This window comes from Podarcis raffonei, chromosome 9 (assembly GCF_027172205.1).
Source record: "Podarcis raffonei isolate rPodRaf1 chromosome 9, rPodRaf1.pri, whole genome shotgun sequence".
Classification (NCBI taxonomy): Eukaryota; Metazoa; Chordata; class Lepidosauria; order Squamata; family Lacertidae; genus Podarcis; species Podarcis raffonei.
The window spans coordinates 10,025,531-10,048,795 of NC_070610.1; the positions used below are offsets into that span (position 1 = coordinate 10,025,531).

General features: G+C 44.8%; 2 protein-coding genes across 2 annotated transcripts; one reads left to right on the forward strand and one right to left on the reverse strand.

Moving 5' to 3' along the window:
* Window positions 1-1,002: 1,002 nt before the first annotated feature.
* QDPR (quinoid dihydropteridine reductase) lies at window positions 1,003-14,446 on the reverse strand. Its single transcript, XM_053402718.1, has 7 exons — window positions 14,263-14,446; window positions 13,475-13,567; window positions 11,927-12,023; window positions 8,967-9,107; window positions 6,358-6,466; window positions 3,928-4,011; window positions 1,003-2,191 (listed from the first exon to the last, which is right to left on the reverse strand). Exons 1-7 carry the CDS (start codon window positions 14,353-14,355, stop codon window positions 2,086-2,088), a joined length of 723 nt encoding a protein of 240 aa, XP_053258693.1. The 5' UTR covers window positions 14,356-14,446; the 3' UTR covers window positions 1,003-2,085.
* A 2,141-nt stretch (window positions 14,447-16,587) lies between these two features.
* CLRN2 (clarin 2) lies at window positions 16,588-22,717 on the forward strand. The gene is made up of 3 exons (XM_053402960.1): window positions 16,588-16,899; window positions 21,279-21,458; window positions 22,128-22,717. Exons 1-3 carry the CDS (start codon window positions 16,647-16,649, stop codon window positions 22,391-22,393), a joined length of 699 nt encoding a protein of 232 aa, XP_053258935.1. The 5' UTR covers window positions 16,588-16,646; the 3' UTR covers window positions 22,394-22,717.
* The last annotated feature ends 548 nt before the right edge of the window (window positions 22,718-23,265 follow it).

A 23,265-nucleotide genomic window follows, 5' to 3' on the forward strand; every position in this document is an offset into this window, starting at 1 on the left:
CAAAGTCACTGAAAACCCATGTTTCAGTCTGTGTAGGACAACATGGCAGTCCATTTTAGAAGGCCCAAAAAATCTCCGGAAAATGGTATGAGGTGGACTACAGTTTGAATACGGGCTTCAGGAAGCCATTCGTTTTGTTCTGGGGGTGGGGGAATCGTAATGCCCCGATTTGCACACACAAATCTACTTTATTATAACAACACTGTTGTAGTTTGCTTCCGAAAAGATCTTAGACATTCACCTCAAACACCATGCTTTTCAGCAGAACTGGTTCATACATTAAGCCGCAAGTAATTGAGGGACGTGGGATGTGGGTGGCGCTGTGGGTTAAACCACACAGCCTAGGACTTGCTGATCAGAAGGTCAGCGGTTCGAATCCCCGCGATGGGGTGAGCTCCTGTTGCTCGGTCCCTGCTCCTGCCAACCTAGCAGTTTGAAAGCACGTCAAAGCGCAAGTAGATAAATAGGTACCGCTCCGGCGGGAAGGTAAACGGCGTTTCCGTGTGCTACTCTGGTTCGCCAGAAGTGGCTTAGTCATGCTGGCCACATGACCCAGAAGCTGTACGCCGGCTCCCTCAGCCAATCAAGTGAGATGAGTGCCGCAACCCCAGAGTCGGTCACGACTGGACCTAATGGTCAGGGGTCCCTTTACATTTAAATCAAGGGATGTACAAGCCAACAGGCAGCCTTGGAAAAAAACAACACCCTGGAAAATTGGAGTAAACAAATTCAGATGTCAAGGAAAACAGCAGAAGAGGCTAAGCAAATCTAGTGTTCAGAAGCAGACGCAGTTCCTTAAGTGAAAATGAAGTTTTGCTGGCGAAAATGCCCTTTGCTTCAGTTATCTAAATCTTGAGGTCTAGCACCTTTGTTGCAGATTCCTGTACTAGACTGTCCATCTATTAAAAGGAGGGGTCAGTGAAGGCCCATGACTTGCTTTGGAGACAAAAACTGACAGCATTTGATGTAAGAGTACGTAAGAGGCCACATAAAATGTACAAATTGCGGGCTTCTGAACAACAAGTTTATTGAGGACAAAATTCAATATATGGCAATATCCGCAACTGGGGCTATTTTAGAGCACTTTTTAAAATCACCGTATGAAATTACAAGAGGCATGATGTGCATGACAAGCAATGAAGCAGTTTGCTGGTTGGTGCACACAGCTGATTGAAGGTGACATTGCTGCATATACCATAAGTCAACATCCAGCTACGTCTCTTTGTACAATAAGGCTTTGGACGACAACCTATGCCCCACCCCACCCCACAAAATCTTTCCCATAGCTTTGGTGAACTGGCTCCCTTTCGGAAAAGGTCTGAACTGTGCTGAATAGCTTTAAAGGCAAAATAATGTTTCCTCGTTCAACCTCGTCGCTTACGAACAGCTCCGTGTGCAGTTGAGAGTGGGGGATAAATGGCTGCATGTTTTCTCGAGGGAAAAGCTCTGCACACATGTGTGTTGTATGTGTATTGTTTAGCGAGAAGTCTGTTCAGGTAGAGGAGCAGTTCAACACAGCCGCCTTCTGCAACACAGACAACAGCTTGCTGTGGTACAGTTTACAACCAATACTGTCAATTGTATGTTTTTGACCCACAGATTTCTATGGATCTTCTTTATTTATCACACAACATCCAGAAGAAAGACAGTAAGACTGCATGTTTGGTCTGTGTTAATGTGACGGTTCATAATTACACCTGACGTAATTGACTATCTAGGCAGCATTCAAGTGTGGGGCGGAAACCCCAAGGCAGCAGAACTTCCGCAACAGTGAAATATATGCATTTCATATAATTAAAACACAGTTTTACTGCTCACTGTTTGCTTTTCTTAAGACTCGGCATAATTCTGTAGAAAATGCTGCAGCGAGGCCATCAGTGAATCTTCAAATTCACAGCCCTGATTCACATGACACTTTGTACCTTTGGATAATTAAGTGCACCTGGTTAACAACAAGCAACACAAATATGACCTCAGGTCTTGCTCGACAAATAAGACCATTTTACCGGCAGAAGGAGAAGACCGCACAAACTACACACACACACTTTGCATCTCCACTTCACTGCTGTTTGCACGTATGACCGCTCAGAGATGAGAAGGAGACAGCTCCGTCTTTCCTCCTATGGTTACTACTTGGATCAGACTCCCAGAACATGGACGGTTTTTTCCAGTGATCCAGTCATAAAAGGTTCTGTTAAAAACAGAGATCAACATTTTGTGAATTAATTCAATTCCTAAAGCAGGCTTCCTCAACCTCGGCCCTCCAGATGTTTTGAGACTACAATTCCCATCATCCCTGACCACTGGGTCCTGCTAGCTAGGGATCATGGGAGTTGTAGGCCAAAAACATCTGGAGGGCCGAGGTTGAGGAAGCTTGTCCTAAAGCTTCACGTTATGATATTTGAACTGCTTAAAAAAAAAAATAGTGTAGAAGCTTCTCAGGTCAGAGATTTTGTGTCCAACACCACTCCTAAATACATTTCATACTGCAATCTATACATGTCACCCAGAAGTAAATCCAATGTTCAAAGGAGCTGGCTCCCTAGCAAGTGCTTAGAACTGCAGTCCTAACCTTGTCATTTTAGAATATTCAACATCTATCCATTCTTTCTTCTCTCTTATACATTTATATCCCACCTTTCTTCTGCCACGGAACCCACCTGAGGCCCTGACCAAGCCCATGACCGGCCTGGTAAACTGAGTAACTTATATTTATTTTAATTTATTATTGTTATTTCTGCCGCAAGGAAGCAAGCCGTTATTATTCCCCTTCGACGGGAAATGAGTTTGAGAGACTGCAGCTTGCTTTGGGATGTTTCAGTTGGGTGCTGAGTCCACCCTAAGTACCGCTACTGTCACCTGGAGGCACAAATGGCCTCGAAGGCTCAGAGGGCCTTCCACCAACTTCAGTTGGGCCATAACTGGACAGGGACAGCCTAGCTACTGTTGTCTACAGTCTGGTAACCTCTAGGTTAGATTACTGCAATGCGTTCTACATGGGGCCACCTCTGAAGGGAGCCAAACAGGACTAGGCAGCGTTCTTGATTCGTACTGCCCAGGGTGGATTTTATTTAAATCAAATTGATTTAAATCACGATTTAAAATCTTGATTTAAATCACAAGTCAGTAAGACTTGATTTATTTTTCTTTTTACAGGAAGATCATTCTTGCTGGTATAATCTTAATATTTACAACCAGATGAAGGTTTCATTTTTGGAATAATAAATTCTCAGAGTAGTTTTTACAGTTATATCAAAAATTACTGATTTGGTTATACTATTAGAAATACATAAGACAGATAATTATGAAATTATTGTGAGGTTTAATAAGTTAACTGTTTATGTTTGGACAACTTTTCTGCTGTACTTTATTGGAAGGAGAAAAATAACCATTTCCTTAATAACAATTTAAACAATTTATTTAACTAAAGCAATAACATTATAGCATATGCATCCATGTTTGTTAACTGATGTGGTTAAACTTTTTTAAAAAAAAAAAACAAAAACCTTAGACTGAGATTTAGCACACATGAAAAACTTAAAACAAATCCTTATATCCTGATGCATAGCCTTTGGACTATATAACCTAAACAGAAAACTATCTTTAGAAAGATTTTTCCTCCAAAAGCATTTTATTTTAAAAATCCGATTTAAATTTTTAAAAAATCTGATTTTGGGGGATTTTATTTTTTTAATCATTTATTTTTATCCACCCTGATGCACAGGCCATAAAGGCGATTTTGAACTGATCTGGCATCCATGAATTCCCACAAAATCACTCTCCCAAGCCATGTTCAGCCACTTCCACTTCACAGAAGGGCATTTAACTTCCAGTGACTGAGGATCTGCACTCCAGAATTTGAAGGCACAGGCGACCTGGACGCCCTAAAGCAGCAGCTGTTGAGCAAGGAAGCCTCTGTTTACTCACTCGGCAATGAAATCTAACGGTGTCCAGGAGCTGACATCCGCATCAGGCATAGATTTCCTGTTCATCGGTGTATCCAAGGTAACCCTGGGGCAAAGAAAGATAAGCTCTTCAGCTGGTACACTGCTGCATCTGATAAATGTTGCCTGCATTTCTTCTCCGTCACAACGCACGCAGAACGCCAAGGACAGTGGAAGGCGGAGATTGCTCTTTTTATTAAGATCTCGCCTTCTCGGTGACTATGCTGAAACTGACTGCGCACCTTTGAGCAATAGGAATTTCTCACTTGCATGCAAGCATCTCTTATCCACTAAATGTCTTTCCTTCTGCAGTGTTGGATGGCAGGTTGAGAGGAGTTCCCTGCCAGGACAGACTTTGCTCGTGTGCTCAAGACATCGATTCCATAAAACATATTTTGTTGCATTGTGCAAAATATGAGCAAGCTAGGGCTGAACTGATACTACCCTTGCTGGTACCTTTCCCGGGAAAATCAGAGGCTCACTATGTCAAGTTCCTACTGGAAGACCGGACAAACGCTACAACATTAGCAGTGGCAAAGTTTTTATCGGTGGTTACAAGAACAAATGATCCCTATATTCTAAACAAAATGCTTGTTTAACCTGGAGGTAGGCTGGATGAATTGTGTATTGCTTTGTAACGATTTGTTGGGTCTCTGGACCGTAATAAAGATTGATGATCTCTTATCCACAGGCAAAATGGCATCTCACACAAATGGTGGCTGGGAAAAGATTAGGCACCTCTTCCAACTGCTCCTGTGAATAACATTATCTACAGTGGTACCTCGGGTTATGTTACCTTCGGGTAACGTAATTTCGAGTTATGAACGCGGGAAACCCAGAAGTCTGTACTTCTGGGTTTCGCCGTGCGCACATGTGCAGAAGTGCTCTATTGCACCGTGCGCATGCACAGAAATGGCACCTCCAGGTACAGACTTTTTGGGGTAAGTACGGACCCCCGTGATGAATTAAGTTCGTATCCAGAGGGTCCTCTGTATTTCCAAAGTTGCTTTGCAGCATCCCATCTAGGACTGTCTCTCACATGCATGCTGTTACATGCAGTTTGACTGTCAGATGGTCAGTATCATGTCACTGCCACATAAATACACCATGGCTGCGGTCCTCAAACAGGTGCCCAGGAATAGCTGCCACTGATGTCAGGCACTAATTAAATACCCTTTTCAAAGGAAAGCATCAGACTGAAACTTCAACCTTATTCTGGATTGTTGTAACTCGCTCTACGTGGGGCTGCCCTTGAGACTGACCCAGAAACTCCAGCGGGTGCAGAATGCCACGGCGTGACTCCTTATGGGGTCCTCACTGCGAGATCACATTCACCCAATGCTATACCAGCTGCACTGGCTCCCGGTGGAGTACAGGATCAGGTTTAAGGTGCTGGTTTTAACCTTTAAAGCCCTATACGGCCTAGGACCCTCGTACCTACGGGACCGCCTCTCATGGTATGTCCCACAGAGGAACTTACGGTCTTCAGACAAAAACATCTTGAAGGTCCCAGGCCACAGAGAGGTTAGGCTGGCCTCAGCCAGAGCTAGGGCTTTTTCGGCTGTGGCTCCGATCTGGTGGAATGCTCTGTCACAAGAGACTAGGGCCCTGCGGGACTTGACATCTTTCCGCAGGGCCTGCAAGACAGGGCTGTTCCACCAGGCCTTTGGCCAGGGCACAGCCTGACTCCCTCCTTTGGCAATCCTCACAGAACTCTAGCCCAATGGTTGCCATTAATTTGATTTGAACTGATTTTATAATGAAATGATTTTAGAATGTTTTATCATTTTACTGTTGTTAGCCGCTCTGAGCCCGGCTTCAGCTGGGGAGGGTGGGATATAAATAAAAAAAATTATTATTAATCTGATAGCAGCAACATACATACTCTAAAAAGTGCATTTTGAATAATGACCACCCAGGTATGAACAGAATTAACACATGCATTCATGGCCCAATAAACAGGACACAGGAATTAAGGCTGCAAACTGACCCATGTTTACATAATAACATGGTTGCCTAAAGTCCCGTGAAGAGTTCAAGATTCAAAGCAGGACTTCCCAATCTGTAGTTCGGTCCCCTAGCAATTATACCACTCAAATTATAAATTAATGCAAAACAAGAAAAGAGAAAGAGAGGGAGTGATACAGAGAGAGAAATCCAACAGGTTCAAATTAAAAGTATTTGCTTTCAGCAGAGGGAAATTTAATGTTAATGAAATGTAAAAGTTAAACGGCATGAATCCATCCCTTGTCCATGATTCTCAAGCAATTGCAATTTCGAATTGACAGGCCAAGAGTTCACATAGACCACAAGCCACTGATTTCAGAGGTTGCTTCTTCAACATGGCACAAACTGGGCATATGAAAAAACCTAAAGCAGAGAGTGCTGTAAGGATTAAAATGCCTCCACTTACGGGAGAATGGCAACCGCGGCAGACCCCGGTGGCAACCCACTGTTTGCACCCGAGAGGCTCTGGCAAAGCTGGTGGACTGCTCCTTTGGCCATGCCATAACCTATCATTCCTAAAACAAAAGGAAGAAAACATCAGCTTTGTGCAATAAAAGGGAAGCAGAACTGTTTCAACGAGACACCAAAATATTGTCACTGTTTCACAGTTCCTCAGGAGAATAAACCCAAACTTTTCTGGCTTCTGGAAGGGAGCCATCTAATGTGGTACAATTGTGAGGATCCATCCCAGCAGTCCACTGTTTTCGGAAGCCACTGTGTGCATACATGGGCACTTCTTTGAGCAGTGGGACACTAGTGGCTGGCTCAGCTGTAATTTTGCAACAAAGAAGTCAGCCAAGAAACGGTGGGAGCAAAACTAAGTTGCCGCTGAAGCCCCAAAAGTCTCTGTCCCAGGACGGTACCACTTCAGACTGCCAAGGAGGGGCAGGGGGGACTGTTGGTAGGGGAAAGAGGCTCCTGACTCAAACTTTCCAGGGTTCAAGCTTCAGAAAAACAGTGACACAAACAAGCAGCAAGACTACAATCAGAACAATGTGACTGAAAATGACCACCCAGTTTATTAGAGCCAATAGCCTCTGATAAGGGACGCGGGTGGCGCTGTGGGTTAAACCACAGAGCCTAGGACTTGCCGATCAGAAGGTTGGCGGTTCGAATCCCTGCAATGGGGTGAGCTCCTGTTGCTCAGTCCCTGCTCCTGCCAACCTAGCAGTTTGAAAGCATGTCAAAGTGCAAGTAGTTAAATAGGTACCGCTCTGGCGGGAAGGTAAACGGCGTTTCCGTGCGCTGTTCTGGTTCGCCAGAAGTGGCTTAGTCATGCTGGCCACATGACCCGGAAGCTGTATGCCGGCTCCCTTGGCCAATAAAGCGAGATGAGCACCGCAACCCCAGAGTCAGCCACGACTGGAGCTAATGGTCAGGGGTCCCTTTACCTTTACCCTCTGGTAAAGGAACTGAAGGGAACAAATTACATAACATCCCAACAAACAGAGATTCAATAATATAGTTCCAAACTATCCGTATTTGTATCTCAGCAGAGAGCCACTGCTCTTCACAACTTTCGTCAAAGCATTTATCGTGATGATCTATTGAAAAGGTTCGTTGCTGGAAACTCTCAGGGGTTTTGGTCTCCGATAGCCACTTGCCTTCAGATATGCCAACCATGGTACACAGTGGCAACATGATTGGTGCTTGTAGATTATAGGATTGCCTTAATTTTTTTAATTCCCTGCCCATAAACATCCAGCATACCAGGGAAAGACCCCTTCTTTGCAGGATAGATTTTTTTATCTGCAAGGTTTTCTTGGAGGTGTGGGCTTGGTATGAAGGAACATCCCATAATGCTGGCCCTCACATGCACCCAAACACAAGTTTACTACCTCAAAGAGAGGTTCCCATTGAAGCCCACCTCTTTCCCTTCTTTCCCCACTTTTCATTATATGTACAACAAAGTGTCAATCCCAGCTGTACCATTTCCAGTGGCAGGTGGTCAGGTCCCCAAACTAAGGACCGCGGGCCGGATAAGGCCCGAGGGACTCGTTTATCCGGCCTGCGGCGACCCCCGTCACCTGCTCTTACCGGCACTGCACTGCGCAGATGTCCACTTCCGGGTCAGAGGAGCACTGCAAATAGCTTCTGCGTATGCAAGCGTTATTTGCACATGCGCAAGTGTTATTTCCGGTGCACATCCGGGTCGGAGATGGCCTGTGCACATGCACACATGCTATTTCCAGTGCTCCTCCGACCCGGAAGTGCGCCAGAAATAGCATGTGCACACGCGTATGGGCACACGCTCCCCCACCCTCTGCGCAATCAGCACTGGAGACACCGGCCCGAGGCGCGGTAAGTTTGCTGACCCCTGCCCTACACTCTGCCACTTGTGATGATTGCTAAAAGCAGAATAAATTAAGCAAACCTGTTCAGCTTACATAATTTATTCAGGTCACAGAATTCATTGTTTCCAATGCGGAATTTGGATTCCATGGTTAGAAGTTTGATTTTTAATGCAGAGTGCACAGGTGTCCTGTGGCTGACATCCAACGTTAAGTCATACTCAGAACAGACTGATTTATATCAATAGACTAAAGTTCATTGATTTCAGTGGGTCTGCTCAGATTATAGCTAGCAGTGAATATCGTTCAGTTTCCACACTCTTTTCTGTGTCAATAGTTATGAAATGGACCAGGAACATTCGTAACTATTGACAGAGGGTTGAAGGTCATTGGTCTTTGAAGAAGGCAGGTTAAAGGTAGGATCCATTGTAAACAAGCAGAGCTGCCACTCATTTTGAAGAAATAAAACAGCAGCCTAGCTTTACTGTGTCTCACAACTTAGAAATAACAGTGTGCTTATGAGCCTTCTGCTTTTTCACCCGCAAAATTTCTCTAGATTGTGGCTCTCAGGCATGGATCCCTTTACTGGAGTCAAAATGTCCTCTGAAAAGACCTTAACAGCTAGTCAACAGGCACATTGCAGGACAAGAGAATTTGAAAGACCCCGGGCTGGTTTATAATTGACACCACAAAGAATACTGGCAAAACACACCACGATATTTACCTGGAGTTCCAGCTAATGCTGCTTTTGCCCCTGTCAGGGTCAACAAGCCCCCTTCCTTCAGGTGCTTGGTGGCCAAATGGCTAGAGATTGTTGACGTCCAAACACTTTGTTTCCACATCAGGTCAGTATTTCTGTATAAAGCTGGTGAGCAGAGAAAACCCAGGACACATTAGGCATCAAGACAGAACCAGCATGTACTGTTCCTTGCTCAAAACTGCAAATCTCCCTTAGTTTGTCATATTTCAGATCCTTGTTTGGCAGCAGAAACTTAAAAAACAACAACCCAACCTACCCACTTCAAAGTTATCTTCTGAGGGCAATATCTTCGCTGGTCATCTTTTGTATTCTTTTCACTATATGCTTAAAACCTGGCGACTTGAGAGACCTATTCCTGAGGAATCTTGGTAATAATAATAATAATAATAATAATAATAATACCCCGCCCATCTGGTTGGGTTTCCCCAGCCACTCTGGGTGGCTCCCAACAGAATATTACAGCACGATAAAACATCAAACATTAAAAACTTCCCTAAACAGGGCTGCCTTCAGATGTCTTCTAAAAGTCAGATAGTTGTTTATTTCCTAGACATCTGACAGGAGGGCATTCCACAGGGTGGGTGCCACTACCAAGGAGGCCCTCTGCCTGGTTCCCTGCAACCTCACTTCCACAGTGAGGGAACCACTAGAAGGCCCTCGGAGCTGGACCTCAGGGTCTGAACGATGGCGGTGGAGATGCTCCTTCAGGTATACCAGTTGGTTTCTTGTTCTCTTTAATGTTTTACTGTATGTTTGTTTCATTATATTCTTGCATTGGTTTATATTGTAACAAAATGGTGAAAGGAGTACAATGATGTTTTAAGGTGAGCTTCCCAGATAAAAGACTCCAAATTATCCAGAAGACTCTGATTTGAGCTGTCCTGAATCTAAAAAACAGGGGGCCCAACACTAGCTCCCGCTTCCCAAAGAGAAAGGGAAGGAATATGTAGCAATGTTCTGTTCTGTACTTGCCCAGCTCGAACTACATGTTTCTGGTCCAGCAAACCATGGTTTGCTGAAGAAGTGAGCAATGAGCTTAAGTGCTTCCTGCTTTCTTAATCTACTCCTCTTGCACACCTGGCTTCAGGGGAGATTTCCTGGTTTGCTAGATGAATGGCAACCGAACTGTGGTTTAAGAATTCCCTACAAACAAGATCAGAATGTGTTTGGCAAATCCTATCTGGAATGGAGCACACAGACCACAATTTCCTGGTTGGGATGTCACAGGGAAGCTGTGGCTTATCAAACTGGGAGGTCTTCTCTGAAGCCAAGCATGGAAGAAAAGGGGAGGGGGAGGCGCTCAAACTTACATGTGCTTCAAAAACCAATACTTTGTTGGAGCAAGAAAATCATGCTTTGAACTGGCCAAGTGCTTTTAGATGCAAACCATCTCAGAAATATTACGCTCATAACTGAGACTTATGGAGCTGTTTAGGATCAGTTAGTTCTTTTAGGAATGGTCTCCTATTCTAATATGTTTCTAATATGTAAGTGCAAAAGCCTGTCTTGAAGTCTTTTATAATCACTGGAAAGTGCTTTGTAGTACCATGCAAAAACCTGGGTTTCATTTTAGAAACCATTAACTCTTTTCCTGGAATTTAATGGAACCGACCACCAAACCACTAAAAAACAGAGAATATTTTCCAATGGTCTCCTTAAATGCCAGACATAACTGGATTGTAGAATATGCAGAACTTACGTTGCGAAACTCTGTGAAGAAGTATTTTCAACCAAAGTTCCTTTTATTTTGCAAATATAGTACAGGCAACCCCCATTTTGCATGGGTTCAAAGTATGAGCGACTGTGCATGCATGGGTTGTTTCTGGACCCAGAACAGGGCAGAACGGGACAGAACGGAGCTGGGTGGGCTTATGCATGCTCCGCCGAAATGTGCAATGATCAGGAATACAACCCCTGCACAAATCATTCTTAAGGACACGGCAAACAAGATCTTATTCACTTTAGGATCACTGGCAGGGTTAAGGCCTGGTTCAACATTAAGCCTAGTTCTCCATCTAAAGCAGCTCCAGGCCACAGCTGGTCTATTTGCTTCAAAGTCCACAATGCAGAATACATCCCCTTTGAATGGAGAAAACCAGCCTCTGACCTAGTGCAACAATGGACAAGGTAGAATCCACTCAATTACTTCCTCCAGGTGGAGGATTTTAAAGGCTTTTAACTGGGCTTTAACAGCACAATCCTATCTTTCCCCTAAAAAAGCTGATGACTTGGTGGTGGTGGTGGTTAGGAATGCCTGGATTTTTCTCTGCCAGGCTCTAGCAGCAAAAGGAGAACCGGGGGGAGGGGGGTGTCCCAGGGCCCCTCCATGCCAGAGGTCCCAAGCTACTGCCAAGTGGGTGGTAAACTCCCCTGGCAGTTCTTCCACTGGCAGTAATGTGCAAAATAGGGTCCTTTGGCCGTGTTTCTCAAATTTGGGTCTCCAGAAGTTGTTGGACTACAACTCCCATCATCCCTAGCCAGCAGGACCAGTGGTGAGGGATGACGGGAGTTGTAGTCCAAAAACTGCTCCAGACCCAAGATTGAGAAACACTGGTAGGGTGTTGGTGGTTTGGGGATCACAGGATTCAAAGCCTGGAGAGGACGTGCTGGGAAAAAAACCTCCTTCCACCACCTTCTGAAAAATCAACAGGCTTGCCAAGGGTCAGTTTTGCATCTGGATACAGCCACTTGGGCACCCCCAGCTTAAAACATCATAAAATGAATGCAGGAAAGTGACCCTTAGCAAGATAGTAACTGCTTAACAATTTAACAAACTTCCATCAGGTTTCAATATTGGTTGGAGACAGCTACTATACTCGATTTTCTGATCACACACAAAAAGGAAAGAAGCCGTTCTGAAAACTCTGGTTATAAGACAAAGAAGAAATGATTTCTTCCATGGCATTCACGGGTTTGTCGCTTACATTTTGCTTTCGCGCTGCCTCCAGCCCATCCACCAGCGACACAAAGTATAGCATCGACTTTTTCTCCGCCCAGGAGTTTTCCAACATCTTCTGTCACCTTTAAAGATGTGAAGACAAAGAAGTAGGGGGGGGGGTGTCAGTTCCAAGATATCCTAATAGGATCCACCCGCATTAGGATTTGAGCAAGGCAGGCAAATCAACAAACAGACACACAACCACCTCTTGTCATGTCATGTTTAACCTTCAGAACCAGGCTTTAGAAATCAGGGAAAGTATATATAATGGAATATAATGGAACTAGGCTTAATATAAGCCAGTGCTTGCCAGGATTAAATCCTGAATCCTGAAATCTCTTTCCAATGCACAACCCTGGATTGGGGTGAGTGGGTTTGACCGCAATACCTGAAGACGGTTTGGGGTCGATAAAACCTTCCACACCTCAAATTAGAAAACAGTGCTTCTAGAACAGTGGATGTCGGTTCCAAGCAAATCGGAGGTAATAGACAGAACCAATAAATATGGGGGAAGGAAGAACAAGCGACAGAAAAACAAGCATGGGAGTTAACGTAGGTGTGCCAAGATCACCAGTCCATTTTATCTTAACATGCATTTAAAAAGATATTTATCTTTCTCTCACACACACATTTATGCTACCCAGCCCCTTTTGACTTGAGTTTGTTATCACACAACTCGGGCAGACCTTTAAAAGGGATAGCCAGCATCTTGAGCCAAGATGTTCCCACCTAAATGTTCCCCTGAGTTATTACATCCCTGCCCTAATGTTGGCAGCTGAACCTTTAACAACTGCACGACAGGCAGGAATTAAGTCAGTATGGCACCTCCTAGTGATGGGGCAAATGGAAGAAAATGCACCGACTGAATTTTCTGCCTTTCATAAAGCTGATGAAGGTGAAGAAACTGTCGGAAAGTCTTTCCCAAGAGGAAAGAACTTTTCACACACAAACAGGATCTTATTTTAGGCAACTGCTATTATTTTGCAGTTAAAGCCATGGTTTTCCCAGTAGTGATGTATGGAAGTGAGAGCTGGACCATAAAGAAGGCTGATCGCCAAAGAATGGATGCTTTTGAATTATGGTGCTGGAGGAGACTCTTGAGAGTCCCATGGACTGCAAGAAGATCAAACCTCTCCATTCTGAAGGAAATCAGCCCTGAGTGCTCACTGGAAGGACAGATCCTGAAGCTGAGGCTCCAAGACTTTGGCCACCTCATGGGAAGAGAAGACTCCCTGGAAAAGACCCTGATGTTGGGAAAGATGGAGGGCACAAGGAGAAGGGGACGACAGAGGGCGAGATGGTTGGATAGTGTTCTCGAAGCTACCAGCATGAGTTTGACCAAACTGCGGGAGGCAGTGGAAGACAGGAGTGCCTGCCGTGCTCTGGTCCATGGGGTCACGAAGAGTCGGACACGACTAAACGACTAAACAACAACAATTATTTTGGAACCCAGAAGCTGCCCGGACATCTTTCTGCTTTCATTTTAAATGCTTCCAACATAGGAGCAAGGCACAAACAATACCATGCACGTTACCTGATCTGCTTGTTCAACGAAGGAATCGCTCATTTTCACAACAACATTGGCACTCGCTTCTTCGTTTTCTCCCAAGTCAATGCTGGCCACCCACTGATTTAAAAAGAAAAAAAGAGTCCCCCCAATTTTCAGTTTAAAAAGAGATTTACTTATTTCGTGCTTTTGTCTTTTGCACCAGAAAACAAAAGTATTTCCTAAAACCGTTTCAAAGGGAAACAGGGAGGAGTGTCCATTCTTTCATTGCAGATTTATTTCAGGTATGTTGCCCATACTTTGCGCACTTTCTCAGGCTCAGGCCCAAAAGCAGGACAGCTTTTCCCCGCTCCCTATTTCGAAAGAGCCCTTTGTTCCTTCCCATCACCCCAGCAAGTATGGCAAGTGTCCCCTTGCGATTCCTTAACGCGCCGCGTAAAATTGCTGTTTCGGGGATGCGCGGGGATAAGGAGCGCTGGCAGCGCCCGAAAACCTGCAGCTTCGTCTATCGGGAGCTCAAAAAATACCTTTAAGGAAAGGGACAGGACCAAGGGCCGCCGGGCAAATCCGTGGCAGAGCGAGCGGCTGCGGAGACGCACAACCCGCGCGCCTCCTTTTGCAGCGTGGCGGACGGAGATCTTTGCGCATACGCGCGCGCATTGCGCGTTGCGCCGGGAAGGCCCGGAGAATGCAAAGCCAGGGGTTAGGCTTGGGAAAGGCGCTCCGTGCAGACGCAGCCGATCTGCAGAAACGCCAAGAGCTCCTTGTTCATCACCACCACCCTCGATTCGTCCCCACGGGGCTGCTGCCCTTACCCAGTTCTTCCCTCGGAAGTAGCGCACGCATTGGGAGCCCAGGGCGCCCCGGCCGCCATACACGAGGACCCGGCGCGCTTCCGCCGCCGCCATGGCTCAGCCTCGCCTGCAGCCGCCTTTCGCCTCCGGCCCGGGATCGGCGAGCGGCCGCAAACGCTCCGCCTTCCCAAGAAGGAAGGATTTTGCGCGGAGGAGGAGAGAGAGAGCGAAGCGCCGCCCTCGCTGCTGCGCCGATGGCGCAAGCGCCCCCTGCCCTGGAAGCTGGGAGCTGAGTTTTCCCGAGGAAAAGAGTTGCGTTTGTTTGGAAAGAGGAAACAAACAAAAAAGTATAACCGCATCAATGAGTTCAGAAGCGTAACAATGTCCCAATATTTCCTTAAACTGATGCGACTCTTTTGTGTGTGTGTGTAAATGTGGAACCTAGTTCAGCAACTGATTGATTGTGTGACTGCAGTACATTGTTTATTGTCAGGGCCGGATTTAGGTTTGATGAGTCCCTACTGAAGGTAATGAGGCCCTTTATATGTCCAGCTGTCCTTTGTCAACAACAAATTGTCACTGTTTTTTGTGTTGAATATATGTTATATGGTAATTTATGGACCTATTTGAAGCCATTTGCACATGCAGATATATAGAAATGAGCAAACCAGCGATATTTTAGGGAGCAGGCGGGGCCCATTACTTACATCATAGGAGCCTACACAACACAAAACGCTGTTGCTGTATGCTTTATTTATTTGTTTTTTATCTTATATTTTGGAAATGTACATCCAGTTATTTTCCCTCTAAATTTTTTTGGGGCCCCCAAGAGAGTGGGGTCATAGCTTGTTTAGCTTATATGCCGAAGAATTGATGCTTTTGAGTTATGGTGCTGGAGGAGACTCTTGAGAGTCCCATGGACTGCAAGAAGATCAAACCTCTCCATTCTAAAGGAAATCAGCCCTGAGTGCTCACTGGAAGGACAGATCCTGAAGCTGAGGCGCCAATACTTGGGCCACCTCATGAGAAGAGAATACTCCCTGGAAAAGACCCTGATGTTGGGAAAGATGGAGGGCACAAGGAGAAGGGGACAACAGAGGACGAGATGGTTGGATAGTGTTCTCGAAGCTACCAGCATGAGTTTGACCAAACTGCAGGAGGCAGTGTAAGACAGGATTGCCTGGCGTGCTCTGGTCCAGGGGGTCACGAAGAGTCGGACACGACTAAACAACAACAACATCCAGCACTGTTTATTGCTTTCATTTTATGGATCAGTGGTCTCGTTAGATAGTAAAATTCATGCTGAATTGCTGTTTTAGGGGTTGTTTTTAAAAGTCTAGAACGGATTAATCCATTTTGCATTACTTATTATGGGAAAGCGTGCCTTGGTTCTAGAACGCTTTGGTTTTGGAACGGACTTCCAGAACAGATTAAGTTTGAGAACCAAGGTACCACTGTACTGAAGTTGTGTATGGTGAAGCAGACGATCACTCAGGCTGATGCTGTGCTAGCTAGTACAGCAGCACTGTTTTCCCAACAGCAACACTGCACGCTTGCAGTCCCCCAAACAGCTTTCTCACCAGTCACCTCTGCAAACTGAGGCATATTCGTGCTACACCTATCAATTGCCAAACCGTTGTCTTCTTTCCCATTCCAAACAGGCGAGGTGTCTTCAAAAGCTAACCAGCATTAAGCAATCTTCAGCTTTTATGAGGTTATTTTGCATTTCGGAGCAATATGCTTGAGCTTGCAACTGTGCAATGCAGGAAAAGCACGTGCTTCCCCAAGCTGCAACCAATTTGCGTTCCCCTTTACGCCCAGAAGATTGCTCTAATTGCAAGCCCAGGCATCCAGAAATATTGTGTATCTGTTTCATTTAATAGTATTGGAAAGCAGAGTATCATTAATTTGGGAGAGATGACAGTAATGACATTTAGGAAACGCAAACAAACTCAAGGAGATGGCGTCTTGGTGCCATACAGCCAGTGGAATTCTGATGTCAAATTCTAACATATCCATCCTACTTTGCTTCCTAGCAATAATTCGAGACTTGGCAACAAATTGAACAAGCATGTGCAATTGCACAAGCAGCTAAACATCTCCCAGCTCAGAAATGGAAGTCATTTGACTATTTAAAACAGGTAAAGAATTTGAGCCTTTGAATGAAACACTAGTCATGTAACAGATATGGTGTTTCTCTCTCGACAACAAGCACCGTTGCCGTGCAGAGAGATGACGCTCTTCTTTGTCATCCTTGTGGATTATTGTACAAAATTGATCTTTTGGAGCTGGTTTTTGATCTGCACATCTCAGTTTGTGAATTAGAAAAGATGCTGAGGGAAAAGATGCAACAACTATAATTACTGCTGGGAGATCCTGAAAGATGATTTATTTGAGACATTAGGATGCCCAGATACTTCAAATGGGCTGTCTTTGCTTCCATCGCGGTGCTGAGCTTTGCGTCTTTTATCTTGATCCTCGTTGCCATGAGCACCCAGAAATGGATGACTGGAAAAATCCTTTGCAAAACAGGAGCTGAGCTGGTCAATGCCACAGACCCAGAGCTAGTCAAATTCATGGGGGAAATTTACTACGGACTCTTTGCAGGTGGCAAAATACGCCAATGTGGATTAGGCGGGCGGCGATCCAAATTCACAAGTAAGTAACACTTTTGGTTCATTTCTCGAACGTGCGCGTATTGACCATACATTTTCTTTATGCTAAACATTGGAATTTTACCTCTGTGGCTTGTTTTACAAGAGTTGTTTTATTTTTTTCTTCTCAAATTGGAGTAAAAAATGTAGGTAAATTTTAAAAACTGCTCTCCTTGACTGAAAAATGTGGGGACATGAAGAGGACCCCAACCATATCCATGGCCCTTAGATGCCTAAGTAGGATCCTGATGGGGAGAGGAATAAGAAGATGGGGGACCGTGTTGAGACAGCGGTCATGGGGGAAGAAGCAACTCTGGCACTGAGGGTAGGATTGATTCCCCGCTTTGGCAAAGCAGGGGGAGAATGAGTGGCCTAAAATGAGTCCTTTGAGTTGGACAAAGGTCTAAGTAAAGGTAAAGGGACCTCTGACCGTTAGGTCCAGTCGTGGCCGACTCTGGGGTTGCGGCGCTCATCTTGCTTTATTGGCCAAGGGAGCCGGCGTACAGCTTCCAGGTCATGTGGCCAGCATGACTAAGCCACTTCTGGAGAACCAGAGCAGCACACGGAAACACCGTTTACCTTCCCGCCGGAGTGGTACCTATTTATCTACTTGCACTTTGACGTGCTTTCGAACTGCAAGGTTGGCAGGAGCAGGGACTGAACAACGGGAGCTCACCCCGTCGCGGGGATTTGAACCGCCGACCTTCTGATCAGCAAGTTTTAGGCTCTGTGGTTTAACCCACAGTGCCACACACGTCCCTAGGACAAAGGTCTACTTATAAGTAAAATCAGGACTGGAAGTGAGGGCAAGGGAGCCAGGAAACAGATGTGGTCAGTGGAGGAGAAAGGGTGCTTCCAGGCCACTCCTATTCTGAGAATCATATACTGGCCAATTGAAGCTGTGCAATTTGGAATTCTGTTGAGATAAATGTCTGGTTTAGGGCAAAGAGAATCCTTCTCCCACTACTTTCCTAACACACTTTGCTAACAAAAGACAAAAAACAGCCCTTTGATAAATTAAGGCTCTGTGTTCCCTTTAAATCTTCTGTAGGGGAAAACCTTTCACCTATTTCTCTTTTTAATAAATGTGTTAGCAGCTGCAGCTGTAAAGAGGCACATCAGTGGAATTTGCAAACTGAGATAAAAAGGCAATGATATAAAAATGGTTAAGAAAGAAATGGAATTTGGGAACAGGGGGGAAGTGTTACTTCAGGGTAGCTTGAGAATTAAACTGTTGCACATGGGCTCTGCTCTTTGACACGTCCACAGAAGAGAAACTGAGTGAGTACAGTGATACCTTGGTTCTCAAACGCCTTGGTTCTCAAATGCCAAAAACCCAGAAGTACTGTAAGTGTTCCGGTTTCTGAAAATTTTTTGGAAACTGGACGTCTGATGTGGTTGTCGGCTGTTGTTTCTGGGACACCTGCACCAATCAGAAGCTGCTCCTTGGTTTTTGAACATTTCGAAAGTCAAACGGACTTCCGGAACGGATTAAGTTTGGCGCTTTTGTTTTTGCCATTTATTTTGCGTTTTTGAGGCTTTTTCGGTTAACTTGTTTTTGTGACTGTGTGGAACCCAGTTCAGCTACTGATGGATTGTGTGACTGCGGAAATGGATAAAAGCCCCCCATCCAAACTATGACTACCATCAGTGCAGGTAAGTGAAAAAAATAATTTTAATTTTTTTCATCTACAACACTGTCTTACTATTTTATAGTACAGTACATTGACTATTACTTTCATTTTATGGATCAGTAGTCTCGTTAGATAATAAAATTAATGTTAAATTGCTGTTTTAGGGGTTGTTTTTAAAAGCCTGGAACGGATTAATCCGTTTTGCATTACTTTCTATGGGAAAGAGCTCCTTGGTTTTGGAACGCTTTGGTTTTGGAACAGACTTCCGGAACAGATGAAGTTTGAGAACCAAGGTACCACTGTAATCCCACTCCAGTGGCAGCAACACTGGAGGGAAAACTAGGCTAGATGTGGTGCAGCAATAAAACTGCTACCACCTTTGCAAAGCTAAGCAGGGTCCGGCATGCTTTCAAATTGGATGGGGAGACCATGTGTTGAGATTCTTGAATTGCAGGAAGTCCTACAGGGTCCATTCCGGCTCTACAATTCTGTGATTCTGTTGTTCAGTGGTTCTACGTGGGATCTCCCTGACAATTAGGTTCACAGTCTGCAGGTTCTGCTAGATCCAGCTTGGTCTCTAGAGGCCAAAATAGCCTATGGAACCCGGAGGGCTAAGGCTGGTGCAGCTGTGGCCCCACATGTAGTATGGGCACAGTTATCTGTGCACTGGTAGCATCCAGGATTGGTTATGGCAATACTTTTGAAGACACCTTGGATACTCCAGTCAAAATACATCCGCTGGCTTACTCTGGGAATAGGTGTACATTTCTGTTGGGGATAATTCAGACTGAAATTCCCAGGTGTCAAAAAAAGTTATTTACGCTGCCACTACTGCGGCCCGTGTTTTGTTAGCCCAAAAATGGAAAATGGGCAAGGTCCCAACCAAAGACTGGCAACTTGAGTTGACTGAATATACACAACTTGCAGACTTAACATATAGAATAAGAGAACAAGGAGAACATATGTTTAAAGAAGATTGGAAAACGTTTATTGCACATATGGGAAATAACTGTGTACAGCTGAAAACGCTGGCAGCATTAAGATAAATGCAACAGTGTAAGTAAGTTTTGATGGATGCAATAATGGAATACTGAATGGTATAGTTTTGGTAAAATATGCAGGAATCTATGATATGTAAATATGCTTGCTTTTAATGCCCTGCATAGTTTTGGACCTAGGTACCAAATGTGTCCATATATTGTGGTAATAGACAAGCCCAGCCCTATCATTAGGCAGAGTGAGACAACCACCTCAGTCCATAAATGCTGGGAAACACTGGAGACAACTTAGTCCCCTGGCTGGTACCCCTTTCATTGGTCCTGAGGACTTCCTTGCATTTGCATATCTAGCCTGTTTCCTTGGGTATTGAAATAAGATTCAGCTGCCAACCCAATCAGTTTCCATACATGGAATTGGAAGTGGTGCCGTTCAGGGCCGTCCCAAGACATTTTGGCACCCGAGGTGAACTGCAAGATGATGCCGGCCCTGCCAGGGAAGAAGGGAGGAGTGAGAATCTACACTGGGAACAAGAAGGGAATAAAGATCTACATTGGGAAGGAGGAGAGGAGGGCGACCAGCCGATTGCAAAACCACCTACAGAATTAACACATATGTGAATACCTTAAAAGAAGTACAGTGGGGGGGGAGTATTTGATCCCCTGCTAAATTTGCCCGTTTGCCCTTTGACGAAGAAATGACCAGTCCATAATTTTAATGGTAGGTTTATTGTAGCTGTGAGAGACAGAATAACAACAGGAAAACCCCAAAAACCCCAGAAGACAAAAGCCAGAGATTGATGTGCATTATAATTAGTGAAATAAGTATTTGATTTCCCTATCAACCAGCCAGATGTCAGGCTACCTGGCATCTTCACTGTATGTAATAAGCTGAGAGTAGAAGGACCTGCTGTAAGGGAGAGGTCTTATTGCTTTTATATTGCTTTTATCTTTTTTTGTACACCACCCTGGGAACAATTTGATGGAAGAGGAGTATGAGAAAGAGATGGAAAGAAAGTTTAGGCATCTTTAGAAAGCTAAGATAGTCAAGGCATCTAATGAACTGGGGAGGCCACACCCAAAAATGGAGGGGGGTGGAGCTATCAGTGTAGGGTCCAATATTGTGTGTGTCCCCGCCATCTCTCCACAGGGGTGACACACTCAGATTTGATCCTGGCTCCTGAAATATTTGATTGCAATGAATATGAATTCTAATATTTTTTGATACTTATTGCTGCAATCCTATACATACTTAGCTGCAATCCTAACCCCACTGAGGACTGCATTCAATAGGACTGAATTCTGAGTAGACATGGTTAGGATTGCACTGTTAGTGGATTAATAAAACACTAAACAAGGCCCATTATCATTTTAATTAGTACCTGAAACTAGAACCTAAAAAGTTCACCTGACTTTAGTTGCTGCTTTTCAGGTCACTGAAGATGGGTCCCATTGTCACCGCAGAAGCAATTGATCTATTACTCCACATCTCTGGTGCTTGGTTAAATTACCTTGACCTGTCATAAACAGAGCTTAACTGTTTAACATTAAACAAGAGCATTATCATTCTCATGGTGAATAGCAAGTACTGTACACTCTTCAAAATCTAACGCTTTTATATCATCTGAACAGATGGAACATCTTCCAAGGAAGTAATTTCCCCTTAATCTTGAACGGAAAATCTTCATAGCCTTTGTGGGTCCTGCCACATTTACACAACCCAAAACTCAATGTTGCTTTCTTTTCCTTGTCAGTTTTTCCGCACCTGGTGAAGAAGTTGAACACAGCTCTCCACGTGGCAATTATCCTTTTCCTCTGCGTGGCGTTTTCATTTGCTCTGGTCAGTTTGGCATTCTGCATATTCAACATAATTAAAGTTCCCTATCGGGCTATTAAAGGTCCAGCTGGAATCGCCTTGTGGAACGTCCTTGCAGGTAAAATGTCTGGTGGCACCCACCTTTTCCTTTTGCTAGATTAAGTGTTTGCTTTCCATTATCTCTGCATGTCACTAAATGCTCTTAGGGAAATTTCCATTGGCGTCCTTGGGTATGTGTAGTCTGGGCAAGAGGAGACTGAGAGGAGATAGGATAGCCATCTGCAAACATCTAAACGGCTGTTACGGGGAAGATGGAGAAAGCTTGTTTTCTCCCATTCCAGAGGGTAAGACCTGAACCAATGGCTTCAAGTTACAAAAAAGAAGATTCAGACTAAACATCAGAAATAACTTCATGTTGGCAAGAGCTGTTTGACAGTGGACCAGACTCCCTCGGAAGGTGGTAGGCCAACTAAGGCCGGATCTGGCCCAATGGCCTTCTAAATCCAGCCTGTGGACGGTCCGGGAATCAGCGTGTTTTTACATGAGTAGAATGTGTCCTTTTATTTAAAATGCATCTCTGGGTTATTTGTGGGGCATAGGAATTCGTTCATTTTTATTTTTTTTCAAAATATAGTCCGGCTCCCCACAAGGTCTGAGGGACATGTGCTAGACTCTCCTTCCTTGGAGGATTTTAAGCATGGAGCAAAGTGGCTCTACAATTCTCCGTTTCTAAACTATTTTTGCGTTTCAGTGTATTAATGCCTTTGTGTTTTGAATTCTCCTGCAGGTGGCTTTGCAGTGCTGGGTGTGACTAGCTTCATGGCTGCCGTCAAACTGCACAATCTGACAGAAAGGATTGCCAATTTCCAGGAAAACGTCTTCCAGTTTGTAATCCTGGAAGAACAGTATGAACACTCTTTTTGGCTTTGCGTGGCAAGCGCGACCATTCACGGTGTGAACTTGCTGCTAGTTGCCATCAGCACAATTCATTTCCCTAAGCGGAAGACAAAGACAGAAGAAGCAAATGTTGCAGCCGAAGACATCATGTACTGAATACCTAACTGGTGGGCCCACCACTTGGCTGGCCCCAAGCTTAAGACTTGCATTATCTGTTTATCTGCACTATGTGAAAGAAGGGTAACACCACAGTGTGGAGATGGGTGCATGAGTGTGGAGGAAGTACAGCAAGAGGCACAATGCCCCTGGAGGGTCCACCAAGCCAAGAAGAAGACCATTCCCACATTCCATTAAACTCCTGGGAAGCTTGAGTCTTTCCCACACTGGGTCAAAATTTCCTAGGAGGCCAGCACAAAGCAAGAACATCCCTTTCTATTCTCTCACTTGGACCTTGCCCATAGAACTCCAAAACCGTACAGCCCACCTCGGGTACAATGCTGTGCAATGGGTAATTTATCCCTGGACTCACTTAAAGGTAATTTAAAACACAGAGGAAAAAGCACATACCACCTCAGAAGGTGGGTGTGACATTTTTCTGAATGCTCCCAGCCTAAAAATCCTTATGTGCAAAGTTAACATGGCGGGAGAAGGGCTGTGCAGAGATCTTTCTCCCTTGACCACCTGGCTTTCCACAAAATTTTTGATGTAGGGAAGCATTTAGAGTGAATGGGGTCCTGCCCCACCAAGCCTAGTTGGCCCTCAGTGTACTACCAACTGCCTGTCTTCCTTCTTTCTGACCAGTCCAGGGGGTGGGGCACATGTGGGAATTAAAAATAAATAATAACAAAAGGGGCGGGGTTCCAGGAAAAATGACTTTGGCAATCCCACCTGCCGTTGACGATATGCAATTTTGGCTTTTGGCACAATCACCGGAATGCAAATTGTGGGCTTACTGGGAGTCCATTCTCATGTGATACCATCCTGTGGTTTGTGCCAGAAGCTTCTTCTGACGATTCAGACGGAGATTT